Here is a 22,077-nt window from a genome sequence, read left to right on the forward strand (position 1 = left end):
AGTGCCAAGCCTTATGCAAGCCTCGGTCCTAGAATCTTAGATTTTATTGGAACCCCACATTCTCATGGCTTCGGCAACTAAGCCCCACACGGGTCAGGTCCTGTACAAATGCATTCTTATTTCCTTTTTTCCTTTTTTCCTTTTCATTGTCAATCACATAATTTTCTAATATGCTTATTTATTTCTTTTTTAGAAAAATAATGTCTAGGCCCAATGTGGGGCTCGAACTCACAACCCCGAGATCAAGAGTCATATGCTCTACTGACTGAGCCAGCCAGGCGCCCCAAATATTTCCCCTTATGATACAGTCCAAACAGCTCACACACTCCAAACTCCAAGGACCTGTTTTTACCAGTGTGTGTGGTTCATCTTCTACTCCCCACACCAAGATCTGCTTTGATAAATTGAAAAATGTCAGGCGCAGTCTTCTCAGCTTGGTGCTTTTGAGATTTTCTGCTGTCAGTGCTCCTTAATTCTCCGTGCTATGGCAGGAGTGGTGTTTTCCACTGGCTTAGTTCACTGAGGACCAAGTTAAAGGCAAGGATGGGGTGATGGAAACGTAGGAGTGAAGCGAGAAGGAAACTGGCAAGCCTCTGGGGGAGAACAAGTTGACTGGCCTCACCAGAGTGAAAATCAAGATGGAGATTTAGGGATGATATCATAAGGGAAGAAAAATAGCTAGGAGGGGGCTGTAGTACAAGGCTGCCATGTCTTGCTGCCCAGGATGTGGACTGCCCCACTCTAGGGGCTCCATTCACATAGATGACAGACCAGTGAGTCCCATGAGTTGTGTCCCTGTATACCAGTCAGAGTCTACGTGTGATAACTAATGTAACGATAATCTCAGTCGTGATCTCATACTTAACCAGCAAGGAGGAATTCTTACTGCCGATGCCTTCCTTACATGTCCAGATGCTGTGAGAAAAACAACCAAGTAATTTAGGCACCACAGAGAGGAAAGTACTTCGTTTTTTGGCATATGTTTACTGGCATATGTGTACAGACTCTTTTGCAAGGGTGATGCTTCTTACTTGCTCAAGTGGCTTCTTCAAATACTTTCTGGATTGAGGTCTTTTAAAATCGTTTTTGAGTCAAGGTGTAACATAACTCAGTAAGTCCTTACGTCATACATGTACACACACAAACACACATATACGGAGAGGGGGGGGGTGTGGGGAGAGTACCCACCCAAGTATGCGGCTTGGCTGGTGGACTCGGCCAGGCCCTCCCTGCGCAAGTCTTTGCCCGCATCCCCCGGGGTGGAGCAGTGGGCGGGGGAGCTCTCCAACATGAAGTTCTTGCTCCTGGACGTGCTGATGATCCGCGGTGGCAGGAGCACGTTCATGACTGTCTGCAGGAGCAACTGCACCTCGGGCTGTTCAAGCCATGGGCTGTCTACGGCGCCGAGTTCGGAAGAGGGAAGCGGAAAGAGAAGCAAGTCACGAGCTAGACTTTCCACGTTAGACCCAGAAAAATTCAGCTCTCTTTCCAGTTCCAAACTAGAACACCCTAGAAATTTGGGTGTTTCCCCACCAAGTACAGCTTCTCCTCTGGACAGAAACCGCATTCCTGATCCTGGGTATTCTCTCCATAGTCAGCACCCAAGGGCTTGTGTTCTTAGCCAAATCTCTGCTTACCATTTCAATCTCCTTTCTCTTTTCTGCCCAAATATTCATAACGTATTGTCTTTACATTTGAGATAAGCTTTTCCTAAAAGAAAAATCCCCCAAGAAGGAAGAGTAATGAAAACAGATTGAAATGTAACGGCAGTGGTAAGGTTTAGGCTAACCCTAACGGCAGCAAATTATAAAGTCCATTCACTTGTCAATTCACACCACACTGTATTTCAGTTAATACCATTTTCTTAATGGAAACAATGGTCTCCCAATTTTTGCTGTACTGAAGGACATATCTCCTAAGCAGTGGAGCAGAGAAACTCTTGACCCAAGGTAGCTAAACTGAAATGAAAGAAAACCTCTATTTCCTAGATAACCCTGTTTAAATCATTCGGATCGACTGCAGTGATGGCCCTCATGGGAAAAAGAATAAGAAATAACAGCCTGACACTTAAGAAAACACAACAATGATAAATTCCCTTTAGTTAAATTAATCAGACCTTTGCTTCCAGATCCTACTGTGAGCACAAATGGGATGAGTAGATTTAAAAGCATCCCCTCCCTTCGCTCTTGATTGGTGAATGGGGAGATCACATGGCTTAAGGGAAAATCTTCTTTTAAAGCCTGTGCAGCAATAATAGAAAAAAAAGATTAATTGACCCCCACACCCATTCGGTATGTTTGTTTTTACACAGCACGATGGAAGCGGTGACTCCCTGTTGGCTGCTCCTGGAAACTATGAGTTCAGTTGCGCAGCGTACGAGATTCACTCAAAACTGATACTTTACCATTTGCTTGCCATAACTGAGAGTTATATACCTAAAAAAACAGTAACATCTTGAATATTAAATGCAAAATTGTAATACTTTTGGTCTGGTACAAAACAACCCATTCATTTGCTCCATGTGTCCACCAATAAATATTTTAGAGGTAAAAGAGAAAGAAGAAAATGAGAACTTGCCACCTATTCCATTTGGTATATGTGCTGCCGAAGCGAGCACTGCCACCTATTCCATTTGGGAGTTATTTAAAAGTCCTCTGACTTCTGCATAAGGCCTTCTCCAAACCAGAAAGGGATAGGTAATATAGAAAGAAAGAAATGATCTCTGTTCACAGGTTATAAACATGGATCACTTTAGTGATCATTGTTTCCTTTCTGCCCGGTAGCCAAAGCTCTTGCTTAATTTCTTTTCTACCATCACCCATTCTCTGGATGATGGACCATCAAGTTGTCAGATCATGGATGCATCGTTATCCATTTACATCAGTTGTATATTTCCCATCAGTCACAGAGCTTTCTGATGATCTACCACTCTCTAAAATTAGGTGACACATAGAAAGAGGCAGGGGAATTGGCATTTCACACTTTTTGCCTTGGGAATAATTATTTTAATTTTAAGAAATAAAATCACTGGGAAAGCAAAAAAAAAAAGCAACCACAATATTCAACCCACAATCATTAAAGTAAATTAAGATACTCAAAGCCTAGTAGTAACATTTGAAAGAATTTTATATTGCAGTTCTTTCTGCAAATAATTTAAAACCAGACTTTGAATATTACTGTGTCTTTAATTAATGATTGTGAGCTGATCATCTGTGAGCCATTATTTCCCTAAGGTTTTGCACACATTTGAGATGACTTCCGTGGTCCCTGACGTTATGGCAGGACTACACGACTCTGCTATTTTTGAGATCTCGAGAAGAATTACAGAAGCACAACTCAGGGCCAAGCTCAGGACTGAAGCTCTAAACCCGTAAAAGTTTGGAGCTGTTTACACTTTTGTTTCACAGATTTTGCCCAGCCTTTGCAGAAAAAGAAAAGGGAACACCATGATCTGGTGCCTCAACCAGCAACTTAATGAGCGTGACAAACAGGTAAGGCAGTCACACCTGTATCTGCAATGCTACAAGCCGGACAACAGCTGTGCTGAAGGGCAGAGGTGGTGAGAGATAAGGGCTGAGATGAAGAAGGGGTAATCCATCAGCAACACTGGAAGGTCCTACCACTCCCATCACCTGAAATACAAACAGAGCACATGACCAGCCTTGACTATTGCAATTTCATGCGACCGTAAGTAAGGGAGTCTCATTCAATAATCATAATGATGATAATAAAGTAATAATGATAATAATAATAATAATTTGAAGGTTGGACATGTTACTTTCAGTCTGTTCTCGTCGCCTTCTGTGGAAGGCATGTAATGTCTGGAGTCCGATCGAATGTGACACTGGATTCAGCCAAGGTTTTGTAGAATGTTGTTTATAGCTAACTATGTAAATAATGGGAGATGAACCAAAAACTATTCTAATCAGGAGATTGGACATACTTACTGGTGGATTCAAAGGAATGCAGTCCACAGTTCTTTGATGGAGCTGGCACTGATGACGACGGTGATGGCATAGCGCTATGTGTACTAGGCATTCCAGCTATAGAGTTATTGCTCAGCTAGCTAAGCAGCAGATCCTACTCAATGAGATGCTCTCACATGATTTCTACATCGTACAAAACCTTGTGAGGACCAGACTCTAGATATTACATCAGTGATAAAAAAAATTTTTTTTTTCTTCCCATAAATCCTAGACTGGCCAACTCATAGCGTCATTTTGCACTAAAAAAGAAAAAAAATGTTCTCTTTGCATTTTAAACTCCCCCACCCCGGATGACCTCAACCTCTAGCCAATTGTGCGGTCTCCGCCACCCCACTCTCCAACTGGCAGCCCTCAACTCTCAGCGCAACTTGAAGAGGCCCATTGTCAAAGTAGCGCGTGGGAAGCAGCACACCAAAATCCCATCTGTGTAGGGATGGGCCCCTCATCTCCCCACGCACCACCTTGAAATGTACCTCACTATTTTCAGTGTCACCTGAGCCGTCTGTTTTTGTGGGTAGGTAGGGGCACAAAGTGGTTGACCTGTAAATCTTCAAGTCAGAGAAATCAATAGCAGAGTGACATTTTTGCAAAGTTTCATAAGATTGCCACTTGGCTACTCACCAGATTGACACAGACATTGATCAGTGACCTAAGGTGAGGCAGGAAGGATATGATTGGCTGCCTCTGAAGTGTCAAACAAACCCCTTCAATCAAATTGCTGGCAGGCTCCCACTCAACCTGTCGCCTGGAATACAATATAGGAGCTGTTAGCAGCGTGGCTCCCTTCTGGAGTCAGTCTGAAACAAGTGAACGAGACAGTGATTCTGACGCCATCTAAGACAGGACGGGTGTCTGAGACAACAAAGTGCTTCACACGGGATGAAGTTTACCCATGTTGTTCCAAAAGCACAGAGCACACTGGGAAGGGAAGAAGATACTGAAAACGCAGCAGAGGCACTCCTGCCCCACTCGACTAATGAGACAAAATCTATTGAAGAAAAAACAGAGATGATGAATGGGTTGCATTTTAAGTTTCCTGGTTTTAGCTTTGAGAGAGGTGTAGAAGACTGCAATTTTAGGAAACCCATCCTGGGGGCCATGGCTCCCAACAGAACTAATCTGACCTCAGGCTGCATTTCTGAAATCTATTGATCAGACTACAACTGATCTCATCAGCTTTTATACCGGGATACAACTTATTAGATTTATATGGTTTAACTGCTGCCAAAAACATGACATTAGAAGAAAATAGTTCATTTAACAAGTGTTCTTTCTTGGCCTCTAAGAAATGATATTTTTGGGGCTACTTTCTAGGGTCATATAAGTGGTATAAGTCTAAACCCAATTAGATGAACATGGGATTTTCTGTAATAAAAGTCAGTCCAGTCTCTGTCTCAGTACCAGAAAGAGCCATCTCCGTGGCCCCCAAATAAACAGGTTGGGTTTTAATGATATCAACACTATTTCTTATATTATCCTGGAAACAATTCCTAAGCTTCTATTTCCTACCAAAATGGAATTTCTACAATGGCAAAATGGAAATGTTCATAAATGAGGATATACTGATATCCTGATTCTCAAGTAACCCACTAGGTCAGTTTCAGTCAACTTTTCCCTTGTTGAACTGAGATCACCGGAAGAAATTAAATCCAAGGCAACCTCAAATTCTCAGGATGCACCCCAAAGAGATTACCTACAATTAACCCATGTACTTTTAGGAAGCATGATGTTCTTTACAACTGGGCTTGATTATATGACAAATGAGTCAACCTATGGAGATGTTTGACATCTTTATGTACAAGGTTATTTAAGAAAAAGGATTTATTTTGACACACCCTTGTAAGAATTTTAAGACGGGCCATTTGCCAATAGGCACAAACGTTCCATTGAGACCATTAAAAAAAGTAGGTGTGCTGTAAAGACAGACATTTCCATGCCACTGAAATAAATAACCAATGCGTAGGCATTCGTCATCACGTTATAAAAGAATACAGGAACAAAATATCAATTACTGAATGAAATCTTTCAATTTCTTTTTTATAATTCCAACAACTCCTGACCGCTGCATAAATGAAGAAAAACACAGGCTAACACCTGGGAAAGTTCTGACAAATGGAATGCTAAGCGCTACAAATTCTTGGGCAAGAGTTGCATTGGTTTTGGGTTAAGTTCAAAGGGGCAGAAAAGCTCTCATTAACTCAAACTTGAAACTCCTGAGTTTGTAGGCTTATCAACATTTAGCCAGTTGAACTGTCTGCTCATAGGTCTCCAAACTGGACTCAGATCTCCAGGTGGTCTGGTTCCGAGGCACCCTTGCACAGATAGGGAGGCTATCAGTGGATATTTCAGGTTACTGAACAGAGATCAAAGGGTAATCATGTTAATTTCATACCACCCTCAATTAGATGAAATGGTGAAACTTAGGTCTTTGTTATTAATCGTGGGATTATTTTCAGCTGCTACATGGCTGCTTACTGTTAAGACTCGTCATTTCTCTAAACTATGTCAAAGCCAGTATTTTTTGAACATTGAATTAATTTTTCTTTTCTCCTCAGTTGTTTTATTTATAAGGCACACCCTGCCTTATTTCAAAAGAAATTGAAGGATACTCACTGAATTTCTTATGTGTGTCGGATGAGGAACATGATAGCTAAGATATGAACAGATTTTTCAAGATGAACACATATAATTTGTAAAAGGCGAAAGATTTATGCGATCTGAAGAGAAACCAGAGTATGAACACATATAATTTGAAAGAATAGATTATTTCTTCAAAATGTAGACCCTGCTACTTATGCATTCATATACCTGGTTAGCTATGCACACACACCAACAGAAAACTTTCAAGTCATCCGTTCTACTCCAGATTGCGCCACCATCTTAAAGGATGATAAACCCTAACTTTGAAGCTTGTAATATTAACAGCTGACCAGGAGGCCTCCTCACCTCAAAGTAGGCATCTTATGAATTTTGTTGAACATTCTATCCAGTCTCTTTAAAATGAGGATAAGGGCTGGCCTCACTGCCTCGGCTGTCCAGTCGGTAATGGGTAACATCTCCATGATGTAGCGCCGAAGCCCACGGCTCTCCATCGTCTGCGTGTCGTATGGTGCCAACTTCAGAAGGGAGTGTGCAATTTCTGCCAACCTAATTTTTTTTTTTTAGAAGAATAGGCTTAGAATGCCACAATGGGAATTTTTCCTCACACAGCATCATGCTAATCACCCTCCTTTCAGCACCTCAGCTCCCTGAACTAAAAACATTCTTCCCTCTACCTTCTACCCCTCAGCTCTTCTTGCTGTGCCAATACCTTGGATACCTGCACATACATATTAACAGAGAATCATTGACTATTCCGGAGGGTAAATGTGAATAGTATCTGAAGAGGAAACTAAAACCCAGAGAGATTAAGGTCAGACCAAACGTATCTAGAGAATATGTATACATGCACATGTATATGAGGATATATATATATATATATACACACACATACAAGTACATATCCACATACATATATATAAAAGGTACATATATACACATATATGCATATAAAAGAGAATCTAAACTATAATGTATAACAAAATCACTAATATCAAGTGTCCAAGTAAGCTTCATGTCTTCCTAGCTCCCGCACTGCCCAGAGTCAAAGTCAAAGGCATTTTATAAAATGTAGTATTGGTTTTTATTGGAGCCTAAGGAATTCTTCAAACTCATTTCCCTTTCTTTCCTTCAAAGTCTCTTCTCTTTTTGTCTTATACATGGATCCTCCTGCTCTGCTGTTTTTGTTGTTTGTTTGTTTTTATATAATTGACCCAATAGGATTGTCTGGATGGTTTTGGTTTGGGTTGTCTCCTCCTCTCAAATTTTCCAACTCAGTTCCACACAGGGACTGCAAAAGGGAAAGCACTTCCACCAAGTGTGGCCCAGGGTCTGTCACCAGACACAGGTCCATGCTCTATGTTCTAAGTATAGGATTCCCTGAGGGTGAACTGACCAACAGGACTGGTTTCAGGTAAATGCAATAGTTGGTTAACTAAAAAAACTTCAAAACTAGACATGGATTATCAACTTCCAAATAATACAAATATAATGGCATACATGATCTTAAAAAGCCAACTGAATTTAATTTTATGTGAAGGAAAAAGCATTTTATTTATCTTTTAACCAAATTTTTTATTTTACTTAACTTTAATTTTTATTCCAGTATAGTCAACATACAGTGTTATACTAGTTTCAGGTGTACAATATAGCGATTCAGCAATTCTATAGATTACTCAGTGCTCATTATGATAAGTTTCCTCTTGATCCCCATTACCTGTTTCACCCATCCCCCCACCCACCTCCCCTCTGGTAACCATCTGTTTGTTCTCTATAGTTAAGAGTCTGTTATTTGGTTTGTCTCTTTTTTCTTTCTTTCTTTCTTTCTTTCTTTCTTTCTTTCTTTCTTTCTTTCCTTCTTTCTTTCTTTTTTTTTAGAGAGAGAGAGAGAAAAAGAGCAAGTGAGCAGGGGCAGGGGATGGAGGGGCAGAGGGAGAGGGAGAGAGAGAATCTTAAGCAGGCTTCACACTCAGCACTGAGCCAACTCGGGACTTGATCTCAAAACCCTGAGATCATGATCTGAGCTGAAATCAAGAGTGGATGCTTAACTGACTGAGCCATCTAGGCGCCCCACTTTGTTTCTTAAATTACACATATGAGTGAAAGCTTATGGAATTTGTCTTTCTCTGACTTATTTCATTTAGCCTTATACCCTTCAGATCCATCCATGTTGTCGCAAATGGCAAGATTTCATTCTTTTTTATGGCTGAGTAATATTTCATTATATATATACCACATCATCTTTATCCATTCATCTATGGATGGATACTTGGGTTGCTTTCATATCTTGGCTATTGTAAATAATGCTGCAATAAACATAGGGGTACATTTATGGTTTCAAACTAGTGTTTTAATTTTCTTTGGGTAAATACCCAGTAGTGAAATTATTGGCTCACAGGGTAATACTATTTTTAATTTTTTGAGGAAACTTCAAATTGTTTTCTTTTTTTTTTTTTTTAAAGATTTTATTTATTTGACAGAGAGATACACAGCGAGAGAGGGAACACAAGCAGGGGGAGTGGGAGAGGAAGAAGCAGACTCCCCACGGAGCAGGGAGCCCAATGCAGGGCTCGATCCCAGAACCCTGGAATCATGACCTGAGCCAAAGGCAGACGCTTAACGACTGAGCCACCCAGGCGCCCCAAACTGTTTTCCACAGTGACTGCACTAGTTTTCATTCTCACCAATAGTGCATAGGGGGTTCCTTTAAGAAGAAAGCATTTTAGGGGTACCTGGCTGGCTTGGTTGGAGGAGTATGTGGCTCTTGATCTCAGGGTTGGGGGTTTGAGCCCCAAAGTGGGTGTAGAAATTACTTAAAATCTTAAAAAAAAAAAAAGAAAGGATTTAAAAATTTTATGATTCTTCCCTACCAAATACATTGAGTAGTTGCAGAATGTGTAGAAGATGATAGTAAGAGGCCATGCACACCCACCCATTCATGGTAATATCTTGCATCTACGCTGTATGATTTGAGCTTGATCTTTTTTCCAGAAAAAAAATCCCATATTCTATTCTTTTATATATATATATATTTTTAAATTTTATTATGTTATGTTAGTCACCATACAATACATCATTAGTTTTTGATGTAGTGTTCCATGACTCATTGTTTTCGTATAACACCCAGTGCTCCATGCAGTATGTGACCTCCTTAATACCCATCACAGGGCTAACCAATCCCCCCTCTCCCCTCCCCTCTAAAACCCCGTTTGTCTCTCAGAGTCCATATTCTCTCATAAAAATCCCATATTCTAAAAAATATACCCAAGATTCTTATCACAGTGGCTGAAATGTCGATATTCTTTAAGGTACTGGAAATTCCTTTGAAAACAAATTTAAGAAGGGTAATTAAGCCACTCTCACTAATTATTTGAATCTTTGGCTCAAATCAGCATATGTCTAGTCAGGCATCCAAAGTATCCTACGGAAGTAGAATGCAGGACAGGGAGATTCTGATAAGAAAGGGGAATAGAGAGGCCTGATGTTGCCTAGCAGTACACTTGTGCATGGTGCTCTCAGGAGGCATCCGTACATTGAGGGTTTTCAGAATGGTTACTTAAGGAGAAGAGGATATCTCAGATAAAGGGACATCAGAAATAGGCTTTTCTAGGGGCGCCTGGGTGGCTCAGTTGGTTGGGCGACTGCCTTCGGCTCAGGTCATGATCCTCAAGTTCCGGGATCCAGTCCCGCATCGGGCTCCCTGCTCAGCAGGGGGTCTGTTTCTCCCTCTGACCCTCCCCCCTCTCATGCTCTCTCTATCTCATGCTCTCTCTCAAATAAATAAATAAAATCTTTAAAAAAAAATTAGGAAATAGGCTTTTCTATTTTTTCTTTCCTTTTTTTTTTTAAAGACTTTATTTTAAAGTAATCTCTATACCCAACATGGGGCTTGAACTTACAACCCTGAGATCAAGAGTTGTACGTGCCACTGACTGAGCCAGCCAGGTGCCCCAAGATTTTCTACTTTTTTTTGAAGCAAATTTGCCTTGGAAAAGCCCAGAAGGTATAATCCTCAATCTTAAGGTTGAAAGAGATCTTAATAGCCCTGAGGCAGTGGGGTTCCATATGTTGAACCTCTGACTGGATCCTCTTACTTTAAAAAAATCAGCTTAGGGTAGAAATAAAAGATATCATTTCTCAGGCCCCACCCAAGATTTAATGAATACGAATTTCCAAGGATTGGGCCCAGAAATCTGCATATATTTTACCTTAATTTTGAAAAATTTGAACATATATATATATATATATATACACAAAGGTAGAGAGGCAAGTATATAATGCACCCCTCATGTAACCATCACCCAGATTGAATAATGTTCAACTCATAGCCACTCCGGTTTCATTTATACCCTCAATCACTCCCCCCTCCACTACCCTGAACTCCTTTGAAGTAAATCCCAAGCATCAAATCATTTTATCAGTACATATACTTCAGTATGTGTCTCTAAGATTAAGGACTTAAAAAAATTAACCACAATACAATTATGACAGCTGACAAGTTAAAAATAATTCCTATAAAAAGAAAGACAACCAGTCAGTTTTCAAAATTCCCACCTTATTTCCTAATTCTTAAATAAACTTTTCTTTAAACAAATCAGAATAATATAAGCCTCATAAATTTCAGTTGGTTGATATTTCTCTTAAGTCTCTTCTAATTTGTAGGCTTTCCCTCTGCTGCTTTTTTAAAAAATGTTCTTATAATTTATTTCTTGAGGAAATTGACTGTTTGTCAAGTAGCATTTTCCACACTCTAGATTTTGCTGATTGAATCTCCTTGCTATCATTTAATCTATCCCATTGTTTCCATATTTAATTCAATTGGTAGTTAGACTAGGGGTTAGATTAGGTTAGGTTTTGATTTTTCTGGCAAGCGTATTTCACAGGTGACACATGATTCCTGCTTGTCACTCTTTATGATGTTAGCGGTCACTAGTGATCACCGCACAGATCCATTAATTCATTAGAAGTAGCACACTAGCAATATTGTGTCATTCCTTTTCTCATGTATTATCTATAGCGTTTTAATAAGGAAAAATTTCTCTTTGATTACTCCAGAAGAGACAGGACAGATGCTTGAAAGGACTTATAGTGTAAGAGCTCCTAGGTGATTCTGACAGGCACTCTGGACAGCCAAGCCACTGTCTCTCTAACACGTGGATTGCTCTCCAATAACTTCATGTTACTGGCGCTCCAGATGGAGAATTCACCACTGCGTAAGGCTGCTCTCACCACCCTCACCATCCTTGGAGGTCTACACTCTAAGAAGCTCTCCTCATAGTCGGTTCCCCAACTCCCTCAGTTTCGTCCACCTCGGCTTAGTCTGGAAGCATGAATTCAAGTCATCTTCTCCATAGCAACCCTTCATTACCAAGAAATAGTTATTGTCTTCTCTCCAGACTGAGCATTCACAGTGTCCTTCTGGAAATTGTGTGTGAATGTGCATGTCTTAAATCATTTTAAACAGCCTGTGCATTCTTCTGTTTATCTCTTTCTTGCAAATGTGCCATGCAGAAAATTCTTTACTTTTTAGGTTGTTTGTATGACAGATAAGAGCATATCTATATGCACATATTTCTTTTCCCTTATTATTTTACAGACAACATTGAGAAATGCTTGAGAAAGGATCAATCTGTCTATTTTAAGCATAAAAAACAATATTTAGAACTAAATTTGAGTCATTTTATGCATTACTGCCTGAATTTCTCTTATCCCTGCTGGTGCTAAAAATGAATTTGCATTGAGTGTAACACAAACATTTCCTTTAATATAGTCTTTGTTGTACTAGCACGTGGATAATCTCTTGGTAAAAACATATTCCTATGGTCGTTTCCCAGTGAGAACACAAGAGATTTTCCCATTGAGAGGGAGACTTGAAGAGAGGGAGAGAGATGGAGAGAGAGGGACAAAGGGAGAGTGGGAGGGAGAAGAGAGAGAGAGAGTTGGACTTGCGGATCTCATTATCCTGCTATATATATATACATACTGCTGCTCTGGCAGCTCTGGTTTGGGCAAATGAAGCATTAAATTCCCTTAGGGCAGAGACTATCTAATCAGAGATCCTTGCAGTCAAAAAAACCCAAAAAAACAAAAAACCAAAAAAACCCGAAACATATATTTTGCTAACGCAGGAGTACAGATCGCCTCTTGCACTGCCTGTGGGTTCTCTGGCTTGAATCAAAGACTTCATGTAAATATCTCCTCTATCTCTTCTACCATGCCATTCCTGTTTTTATCAACCTTCTCTCCTTGAATGATACTATCCATTCTTATGACTTTAAACATGACCTATGTGCCCACAGTTCTGGCTTTTACATATATCCAAATGTATATTTAACTTATAAGAAAAAAATCTAAATTATACCTTTTGATTGGTGCAAGGTCAAAGTATATGGGTCTATCCTTACTTAGCAACATAGAATATCTCTGGCCAGAGATCATGACAGGTCCTTTTATTTTTTTAATCAAAAGCTTGTTGTGAGAAATTGCATTAATAGAGGTCATTTAGTCTATTTCCTGGCAGTAAAAATTCTGCCTATCCTCCAATAGGCAATGAAGTAATTGTGCTTTTGAATGACATTATCTTGGCTTCAGATAGGTTGCTTTTGATGAATTGCATTATGATGTTATGCCAACTTTCAGTACTGACAGGCTTCCAGCCATGTGAAACTAACACTTTATCTACATGGGGGCGTTGTTCATCACACCACTCTTTCCTTTTAACAAATGCCAACCAGGAGACATTTCTTATTCTCTGTATTTTAAAAAAGCCCTTTTTTATCGAACAACTAGTTGTTTTTCTCTTATCGACACTATGATTTTGTAATTGGTCATTTCCTCCTCATTGCTTTGACAACTTGGAAGCTCAAAATCAAATTTACGGTCATGAATAGCATCTAATCTGATCAAATCATATAGATTTCCTGTGTTAATAGTATCATAAACATAATTATTTCCTCGCTAATTCTCCACTTTGTTCTGACTCTCTGATTTGTATATTCTACCCTTTTGTTTAATTTTCTTTTTTTTTTAAAAGATTTTATTTATTTATTTGAGACAGAGAGAATGAGAGAGAGAGCACATGAGAGGGGGGAGGGTCAGAGGGAGAAGCAGGCTCCCTGCCGAGCAGGGAGCCCGATGCGGGACTCGATCCAGGGACTCCAGGATCATGACCTGAGCCGAAGGCAGTCGCTTAACCAACTGAGCCACCCAGGCGCCCCTTAATTTTCTTTTTTTTAAAGATTTTATTTATTTGAGAGAGAGAGTGTGTGGGGAGGGGCAGAAGGAGAGGGAGAGAAGCAGACTCTCTGCTGAGCACAGAGCCTGACGTGGGGCTCCATCTCACAACTCTGAGATCATGACCAGAGCCAAAATCAAGCGTCGGACGCTTAACCAACTGAGCCACCCAGATGCCTCCCTTTGTTTAATTTTCTAAGTTGCCCCAAGTATTTTGTAAAACGATAAATACATAGATATATACATATGATATATAGTACTTGCAATAATGCATTGTAGTTACTTTTTTATGTGTGCTGCTTGTGCTAGACTGTGGTCATGGGGAGGACCAGGACTCTATTTTACATTCCCAGTGTCCAGCATAGTATTTGGATCATACTCATTAGCATTAGTATCTGTTGAACTCTATTAACTCAGTGCCAGGGCACTGATGTAAGTCATTTGAACTCCAGCTCATTTCACTTTTAACAGGGTTTGGCCTCTAGAGAGAGCTCCAGACCTCTCTAACTAACACTCTCCCCTTCCTCCAGATGCCTTAAGAAGTGTAGTTATAAATGATCAAATTGTAGGACAGTTTCTAACCCATGATCCTGATCTTCTCTCTCTCTCTCTCATCCGTCTTTTAGGAATCTTGTCCCTTCAGTCCCACAAAATGGCGGTTGGTAGTAGTGATACTCTGATTCGAGGAAGGTGATGTTGCTCTGTTCACAGGATTACTTGGTTCTATTAGCCATCATCAGTGGGAAAGGAGGAGAGATGGACTGACTGAATGGAGCACTTGGTTGCTATGGCAACAGGCTCTTAATATTCCAAACTTTCCTCCCCTTTCCCAGTGTAGGTGCTGAAATTCTCCATGTGAAATAAGCTTTTCCCCATTTCTGTACGGTGGGAGCATGGGTGTGTGCCAACAACTCAGAGAATGTGAAATTAGCCTGGAGGAAAAAGAGTCCATCTTCTCTCTACATTTATGGACTCTCATTTTTGCTCACTTAGTAATTTCTAAAATTTTCAAGGGATAATTTTAAGAAAAAAGTTGACAGCAATCAGGGAACCAGCATGTTTTGCCAAATAGCAGTATTATTCCTGAATGGCTAGAACCTAACTCTCCCTTTAGCTTTATAAGTATACTAAACTTTTAGAGTGAATATTTTGTTACCCATGGAATTTTCCTTTCAAGGAAATTTTAGGACCTTTTACAAATTGTTACAAATCTGAACAGAAGATCTGGAATCATGTTTCTTTTAAGAATCTGAGAATACAGACACAGACTTCATGATTTGCGACAAGTGACATATGACATCACCATAGGAAGAAGGAAATATGAGGGCACAGACCTGCAATTCTAGAGCCTCTCCCTGGCACAACAACAGTAAGAATTTTTAAACGATGACTGGCCTCATCCAGATCAGAATTTCCAGCAGGACACTTTTTGTTTGAAACATTGGAAGGCTATCATGCACAATGTGTGTAAAAAGGACCCAAGCAAAGCATGGCTCAGAGTTAAAACTAGCTCACTTCCCTGCAGGGCTCATTACTGAGTCCCCAGGTAGTGTAGGAACAGAGCAAGTCTTTGGGCAGAAAACAGTAGTGAATTTTTTTTCTTGTAAACTGATAGAGAGGAAACACTGGGTTCTTGTGAAAAGTTAGATTCTGGGCAGTAAATAGTGCTTGGATGAAGGCTACCTTTCTAAGAATTTAGGTGATGAAATTTCCCTTTTACTCTCTTTTATTGAGGAGCAAATATATGAACTATGCCTTTCTGTCTTTGAGAGTACACTCCCCCTGTCTACCCTGAGATCCTTTTTGATAGACTTAATATATATTTTCCTGGATGTCCTATATGAAATCCATCCAAAGCCACAAGAAACAAATCATTCTGAGTACCCAAGCTCTTATCCTGAGAGACCCCCTTCCCCGGCACCCACACCCCCAAACACACGTCCCAAGCTGCATTCACACTCAGAAGCAGGAAAAGCAGGGACAAGACCTCATGTGTGACTTCACATCCAGCAACTCCAGGGCGGTAACCCGCGGCTCCCCAGCCAGGTTTTGCAAGATCTTCAGCCTTGGCCCACAGTGCTTGTAAAATTCGGTACAAATATTCAGCAGGGACTCCCGAGGTCTTCTGAACTCCTCCCGAGCAATTCGTTCATCCAGTTCCTCTCTGGGAAGGCCTTGCCCTTCCTCCAGTAAGTGAAGATTTTCCCTGGGGAATTATAAAAGGTTAACTGGGGGTCTGAAAAGGTGTGTGTGTGTGTGTGTGTGTGTGTGTATGTGAGAGAGGAGAGCATCACACTGACAGAAAATGTACAATTCCTTATATTATGTATCATATACGTTCATGAGGAGAACCCCATCTGAAGGGTAAAGAAAGTGTACCACCCTAGAAGAGATTGGTATCCCAAATTGCAAATGGCTTTATATGAGCCACTTCCTGAGGATTTACCCAGAAACAGTATGTCATGCATTAATTAAATGAAATCTAATGGAACCATAACCCGGCTCGAAAGGCAATCATTACAAGACGTCAGCATTAGTACGAAATCAGGGCTTGTCTCTCTGTACCTGATAAAGTGTAGTTTGGCGCCTTGTTCCTGGTACCTGGGAATCAGAAGAACAGTCTGCATAACGACGAGAGCAAGTACAGGGGCCCTACGGCGGGGCTTCTTAAGGACTGTTTCTTATGAAAAGCCCTTGAAGCTACACATTTTGATAAGCTCACAAATGCACATAGACTAATCCTAAAATATAAAATCTTTATCTTTCACTTGGCTACCACACACACATGTTGCAATCATAGCTGCTATGAAAGCCGTCCCATTGGTATACAATTTGTAGAAATACATATTATAAAAACTTACAAAGTCATGGAATGTAGCCAAATGAGGAGACTTCTGAAAAACTTTGAAAGTAAAGTGAATCTAAGTTACCGTTTTAATACCATGTGCTCTGTTTCTGGGGATCAGAGGAAGAAATATGGCAGACTTCCTTTCAGTTCTGGAGACTTGTTGCTTTATGACTGATCAATAATAGGACTTTAGCAACTCTCTTTTTCTGTGTACCTTTCACCTAGTAGTTGAATCTAGCCCCTGGATATCATTTACAATATATTTATTTTTTCTTAATATGAGAAATTGAGGCATGAGCTAACCATCACATCAGTTAACTTACAGTTGGGTTTGGTATTTGTTTTACTTGTAATATAAATGAGGAGCAGGGAATTAACTTTATATAAAGAATGATACATTCTTAAAACTGTGCTTCAGAGAGAATGGAAAATTATGAAGTTTCTCCTTAAGATCTCCCTACTAACTAACTACTCCATCCTGGGAAAAGAACTTTTTCTCTAACTGATTTGGGGTTTGTCCTCTCTTAAACCTTCCTTGGAGGAAGAAGCTAATTAAACTTTTGTATGTGTGTGTGTTTGGGTATTTAGAGGTTAACACAGAAGGAAGCAATGTAAGTATTACTAGTATAGCCAGTGTCTGAGTTACCCCAAAACAGGAGGGGGGAGGGGCGAGTAAGTCAAGGACCATGAGAGCATCATTTAAGGACCTAAGTCAAAATTTGGATGAAATGCCTGTGGAAAATCTGCCCAGATGAAAGAAAGTTGACCCCGTATAACTGCCCCGGGAATGAGAAACCACCTCCTGATTATTATTGTTTCCTTTGCTTTTTTCTTGGAGGCGAATGAAACAGCACTGCAATAGTTCAAAGACCACCCAGGCGGCAGAGAACATCTTGCGTGTTCATGCAAACAAACCGACACAAACGCCAATTTATGAAGGTGGGTTGGATTTCTCTCTGATGGTGTCAAAAGAAGCCCTGTAACCCTAAACTCTCACCTTCCTTTCTTTTCCTCGGAGCGTTTCACACTCAATATTGACTATTTTCAAGATTCCTTTCATTCCCAACTGCTGAGATTCAGGTTGTATGACACTGAGAGACCACAGAAGAATAATGCCCGTGAATTACCTGGTGTTCACCCCGGACGACATGGTGTGATTGGCTGTGGTGGTTCCCTTGTGACCTTGGTCACACCTGCTCATCTGCGGGGCTGTCATGGGCCTGCAACAGGGACAGGAACCGCCACAACAGAACAACAGCAACAGAAGTGGAAACATTTACCAAGTCCTCAAGTTACGGAAGCTCGCATAAGTTTTAAATTACTCACAGAGTCTTAAAAAGAGACTGTTGAGTTGGGCTTTTCTGTCACACTCTTGCCGTCTCTGTTCTGAGAGGCACTTTAAAGGGAACGTTGATTCCCGGGGGGTCTATCAGCATACCATGATTTAAGTTCTTCTACTTCTTAGTTCTGAGTGATAAACGATGACACTTCAAACCAGACATTTATGAACTCAGACTTCTAAGTCCATATGATTCAGTGAGAGTTAAGAGCTCATTTTTCAATTTGATAGGTTACTAGGAAGTTAACCATTCTAGACAATAAGTAAAAGGTATACATACCGTGGTGGCCACCTATGTTGTAATCAACCACCTTATTTTTCTGAAAAACTATCAAAGAATGAAAAGGATCCTTCTAGGCAAAATTATACCTAAGACTACCCAGAGAAGTGAGTAAATTAGTATCTATTATAAGTCAGTAATGTAGATGCTCAGAAATCTATTTGAATCATCTCATTTTATATGTGCAGGGTTTACTTTAAATCCCAGGTAATCTTTGCCTCTCTGTCAGCCTCTGAAAGCAACGGAAAGGATGATGCAGCTTTCCAGGGCAAGTGCTTGTATGAACTCTTTTGGGCTTGTTTTTACGACGCTCATTTTCTGTACGCTGGGTGTGGCTGGAAAGTAAGCTTTAACAATCACACTAGACCTTCTCTTCCTGTGCCATTGTTGGGGAAGGCAGAATTTAAAGATGGCCCCAGGACACTGCACTGCCCCTGATATTCCCCCGGTGATTATGAACTGTTAAACTGCCAGAGGGAAATTATCTGGGTACAGCCCTTTAAAAAAGCACAGTTTTCCCTTGCTAGGAACAGAGAGATTTGAAGCATGAGAAGGATTCAGGGTGCCATTGTTGGCTGGAAGACAGAAGGAGACACGTGCGAAGAAAGGCAGATACCCTCTAAAGTGGAGAGTGGCCCCTGGCTGACAGAAAGGAAAGGGAACCTCAGACCTAAAGCTGCATGGTGCTGGATTTTGCCAAAGACCTAAATGACCTTGGAAGTGCTTTTTTTCCCTAGAGCCTTCAGATAAGAGCCCAGCTTGACTGCCATCTGAATTTTGGCCCTATAAGACCCTGAGCAGAGAAACCAGCTGAGCCTGCCCAGACTTCTGGCCTATGGAAATATGAGATAACAAATGTTTGGTTTTATGCCTCTGAATTTGTGCTAATACATTACATGACAATAGAAAACTAACATTAACACAATTGTAATATACTTATTTGTGTGTAACTGAGTTTGTGTGTAACTCTGAAGTAACTCTGAGTAAAGAAATTAGGAGTATGGAAGTGAAATGGGGTTCTTCTTATCTTCTTGTAAAAACAGCAAAGCCAACTTTATTGTGAATAATCACCAGCTGACCCATGAGGCTATTTCTCCCCCCTGCCAAGAGAATATTAAATGCACTGGAATATTTAGAGCCACAGAATTTTAAATGTCAGTGCTCCATCCATTCCACTCTTGGTGGAATTTTGGGTGAGTCAGGTTTGGATAAGTTAATTGACCCATCCTGATAAAAGAGAATAGAAAGGAGGAAAGCACTGAGATTGCATAATATGAGGAGAAATAACAAAAGCAGCCCTTGGGAAAAATTGATTGCTCTTCTCTCCTCTAACCGCAGGAAGGGACTAGTGGTATAACCAGAGAGGCACAGAAGGAAGAGTGTAAATGATATTTCTCCTTAGGATGTTCTTCCTCCTAGGACTTTCATGAAACCAACATCAAAGCTTTGGGACTGGGTCCTGTTGGAAGAGGCAATTTGGATGGCTCCCTGGTCCACTACTTCCCATGTCCTCAGCCAGGTGCATATGGGCCCTTCAACACCGGCAGTCTACCAAAGGCTTTTGGGCTACACTCTGCTTGCCTAGGTTGGCAATGTAGCCCATGATTAGAAACTAAACATACATTGACTTGATGAATCACAGTCTCCCTCCCTCTCTCACTTGCTGGTACATGCTAGAGAAGTCCTTCCCGGATGAAGGGATTTCAGCTAGTTCTCATTGACAGGGCAAGATGGGGCTGGAGAATTTGGTGCCTTTTGGTGGGAGTAGATCACAGACAGAATTTCGGCTAAGGATGTGGCCAAATGGGATGGAGGAGCAGAGATACAACCCAGGAAGAAGGCTTCCCCACCTCTGCTCCGGGGAACAATAACTCCTTCTAGCTAATTTTAGGTGGGAACAGAGAAAGAAAGCCAATCATCTGCATAGCTTCCTGCCTCCACTTCTTCCCGCTCCTCTCACTCTGTCTGCCCGCCGTCCCCTCCATCCCCATCCGGCCTCTCAATGCCTTCTGCTTCTGCATCCAAGACCTTTGCGACAGGGCTAACTTCTTGCTACTTTGTTTAGGGCTGAACTCTGGTGTCAGTGTACCTTTCCATTCCCAAATCCCCAAGCCCATGTCCCAGCACCATGGAGCCTCGCCCCACAGAGAATCTGTGAATTCTAGCATTAGAATAAAACTCTGTCATTTACGTTTGTTATGTAGTTTCTGAAATTACAGTAAAAAAGCCACAACTCTTTACAAACAGTAAAATAATAAAAGACAGCTTAGTTGGAATTACAGACATTTCACGTCTCATAAAATAACATAAAAGCTAATAAAAATATGGAGCACGTTTTCATATTCACTACGTTGGCCCTTTTACAAAAGATTCGTTCACCACTGGGTTAAAACTGCCAGGGACGCTCAGCAAGCTACATGCAGATGTGTTCATGGTATTATTATCACTGTTATTACTGTTAATTCTTCAGAGTGCTTAGCACTATTTATCCAAACAACCTAGGGGATGTTTGCAATTTTAAGCCACAAAGGGCTGAGTTTGGGCAGGGGTGTGTCAATGAAGACCGGGTTTTAGGGATTTGGGGGCGCCATGTTTTTTCTTCCTCTTTTTGGTAGACACATAGCCCGTGAGGAGTGACTATGTCTGGGGCGGGATTACCTGGTGAGGACCTCTACGCTGTACAGAAGGGCCTGCAGGGATGTTGCAAGAGCAGCTGTGGCAGCGATCTCCTCCCGGGCCGCAGGCACGGTCTCCACTTGGGACGTCTGCCTCTTTAGCTTTTGTAGGTAACAGGGGACTAGAGCTTCCAAGACCATCAGCATCTGAAGACTTTAATCAACAGAAAGGAAACCAAGTCACATTTTACATCCTGCTTTGGTTGGCGGTGTCATATTTGGGAGCACGGAGGAATGAACAGCCTCGAGAATGAGGACCGATTTTCCGGGCCCCCTTCCCACCCAACCCAAGTCAAGAGTAAGTAAAGCTGCTGGAAAGATTGACCGACACCCATTAATTAACTAATTCACTAATTAATTGAGCACCCAGGAAGAGGTGAGGAACTTCCGCTTGCCTTTCGGGGAAATACGGCCTAGTGGGGAGGGGAAAAGGGGCATAGATACAGCTGGTGGGGAGAACTGTGGAATGAGGACCGGTGGGGCTGTGCGCTCCATCTAGAGAAACAGGCACCACAATGACCAATAAAGCTGCCACCCAGGGATGTGCTAAGAGTGATTTTTCAGCTGACACAAATTTTAGACAAGATAAAACCCTTCCCTGGGAGGCCGGCTTCTTAAAGGTTAGGCAATTTTCGAGAAAAGAGTCCGTGGAAACAGCTTCCGTGATGCAGGTCTGAAAATGGCTGCTTACTGGAGTGAATAATAAAAAAATCTCAACGACATTTTAATAAGAGCCACATGTTAAACGTAACTACATAGAAACTTTGAAGGTAAAAGTCAGAACAAATACCAGTCAGACTTATAAAGCTACAGTAATTAAGACAGCATAATATTGGTGCAAGTGATGAGGGATAGAAGCAGAAAGATGTTCACCTTTAGCCCAGAAGGCTGACCTATAGCCTGCCTAGGTCCGATAGGGATCAAATACATGCTGGTTGCTACATTCTTAAAAGGTCTCATGACTGCCTATGTATCTCAGCAATAGTTAATATCGAACTGAATGAGAAGTACCAGAGAAATCTTGCAAAAGTAGTTTTATGAGATGTTCAAAGAAGACATTTATGATCTAACACTCCCTTCCCACGCATGAAGAGTATAACCACCAGCTTCATATAGCA

General features: G+C 41.0%; 1 protein-coding gene across 12 annotated transcripts in view; it reads right to left on the reverse strand.

Moving 5' to 3' along the window:
- Positions 1-22,077, reverse strand: part of UNC80 (unc-80 homolog, NALCN channel complex subunit) — a 229,660-nt gene that overhangs the window by 23,940 nt on the left and 183,643 nt on the right. For all 12 annotated transcript variants that reach the window (XM_032403236.1, XM_032403279.1, XM_032403272.1 and 9 more), the window contains 9 exons: positions 20,943-21,113; positions 17,793-17,885; positions 16,383-16,418; positions 15,805-16,023; positions 6,933-7,133; positions 4,608-4,731; positions 3,507-3,632; positions 2,117-2,240; positions 1,189-1,395 (listed from right to left, as the gene is read on the reverse strand). In XM_032403236.1, the coding sequence (XP_032259127.1) occupies positions 1,189-1,395; positions 2,117-2,240; positions 3,507-3,632; positions 4,608-4,731; positions 6,933-7,133; positions 15,805-16,023; positions 16,383-16,418; positions 17,793-17,885; positions 20,943-21,113 (1,301 nt within the window). The remainder of the gene's footprint in view (positions 1-1,188; positions 1,396-2,116; positions 2,241-3,506; positions 3,633-4,607; positions 4,732-6,932; positions 7,134-15,804; positions 16,024-16,382; positions 16,419-17,792; positions 17,886-20,942; positions 21,114-22,077) is intronic.

Source organism: Phoca vitulina, unplaced genomic scaffold (genome assembly GCF_004348235.1).
Source record: "Phoca vitulina isolate PV1807 unplaced genomic scaffold, GSC_HSeal_1.0 scaffold1, whole genome shotgun sequence".
Classification (NCBI taxonomy): Eukaryota; Metazoa; Chordata; class Mammalia; order Carnivora; family Phocidae; genus Phoca; species Phoca vitulina.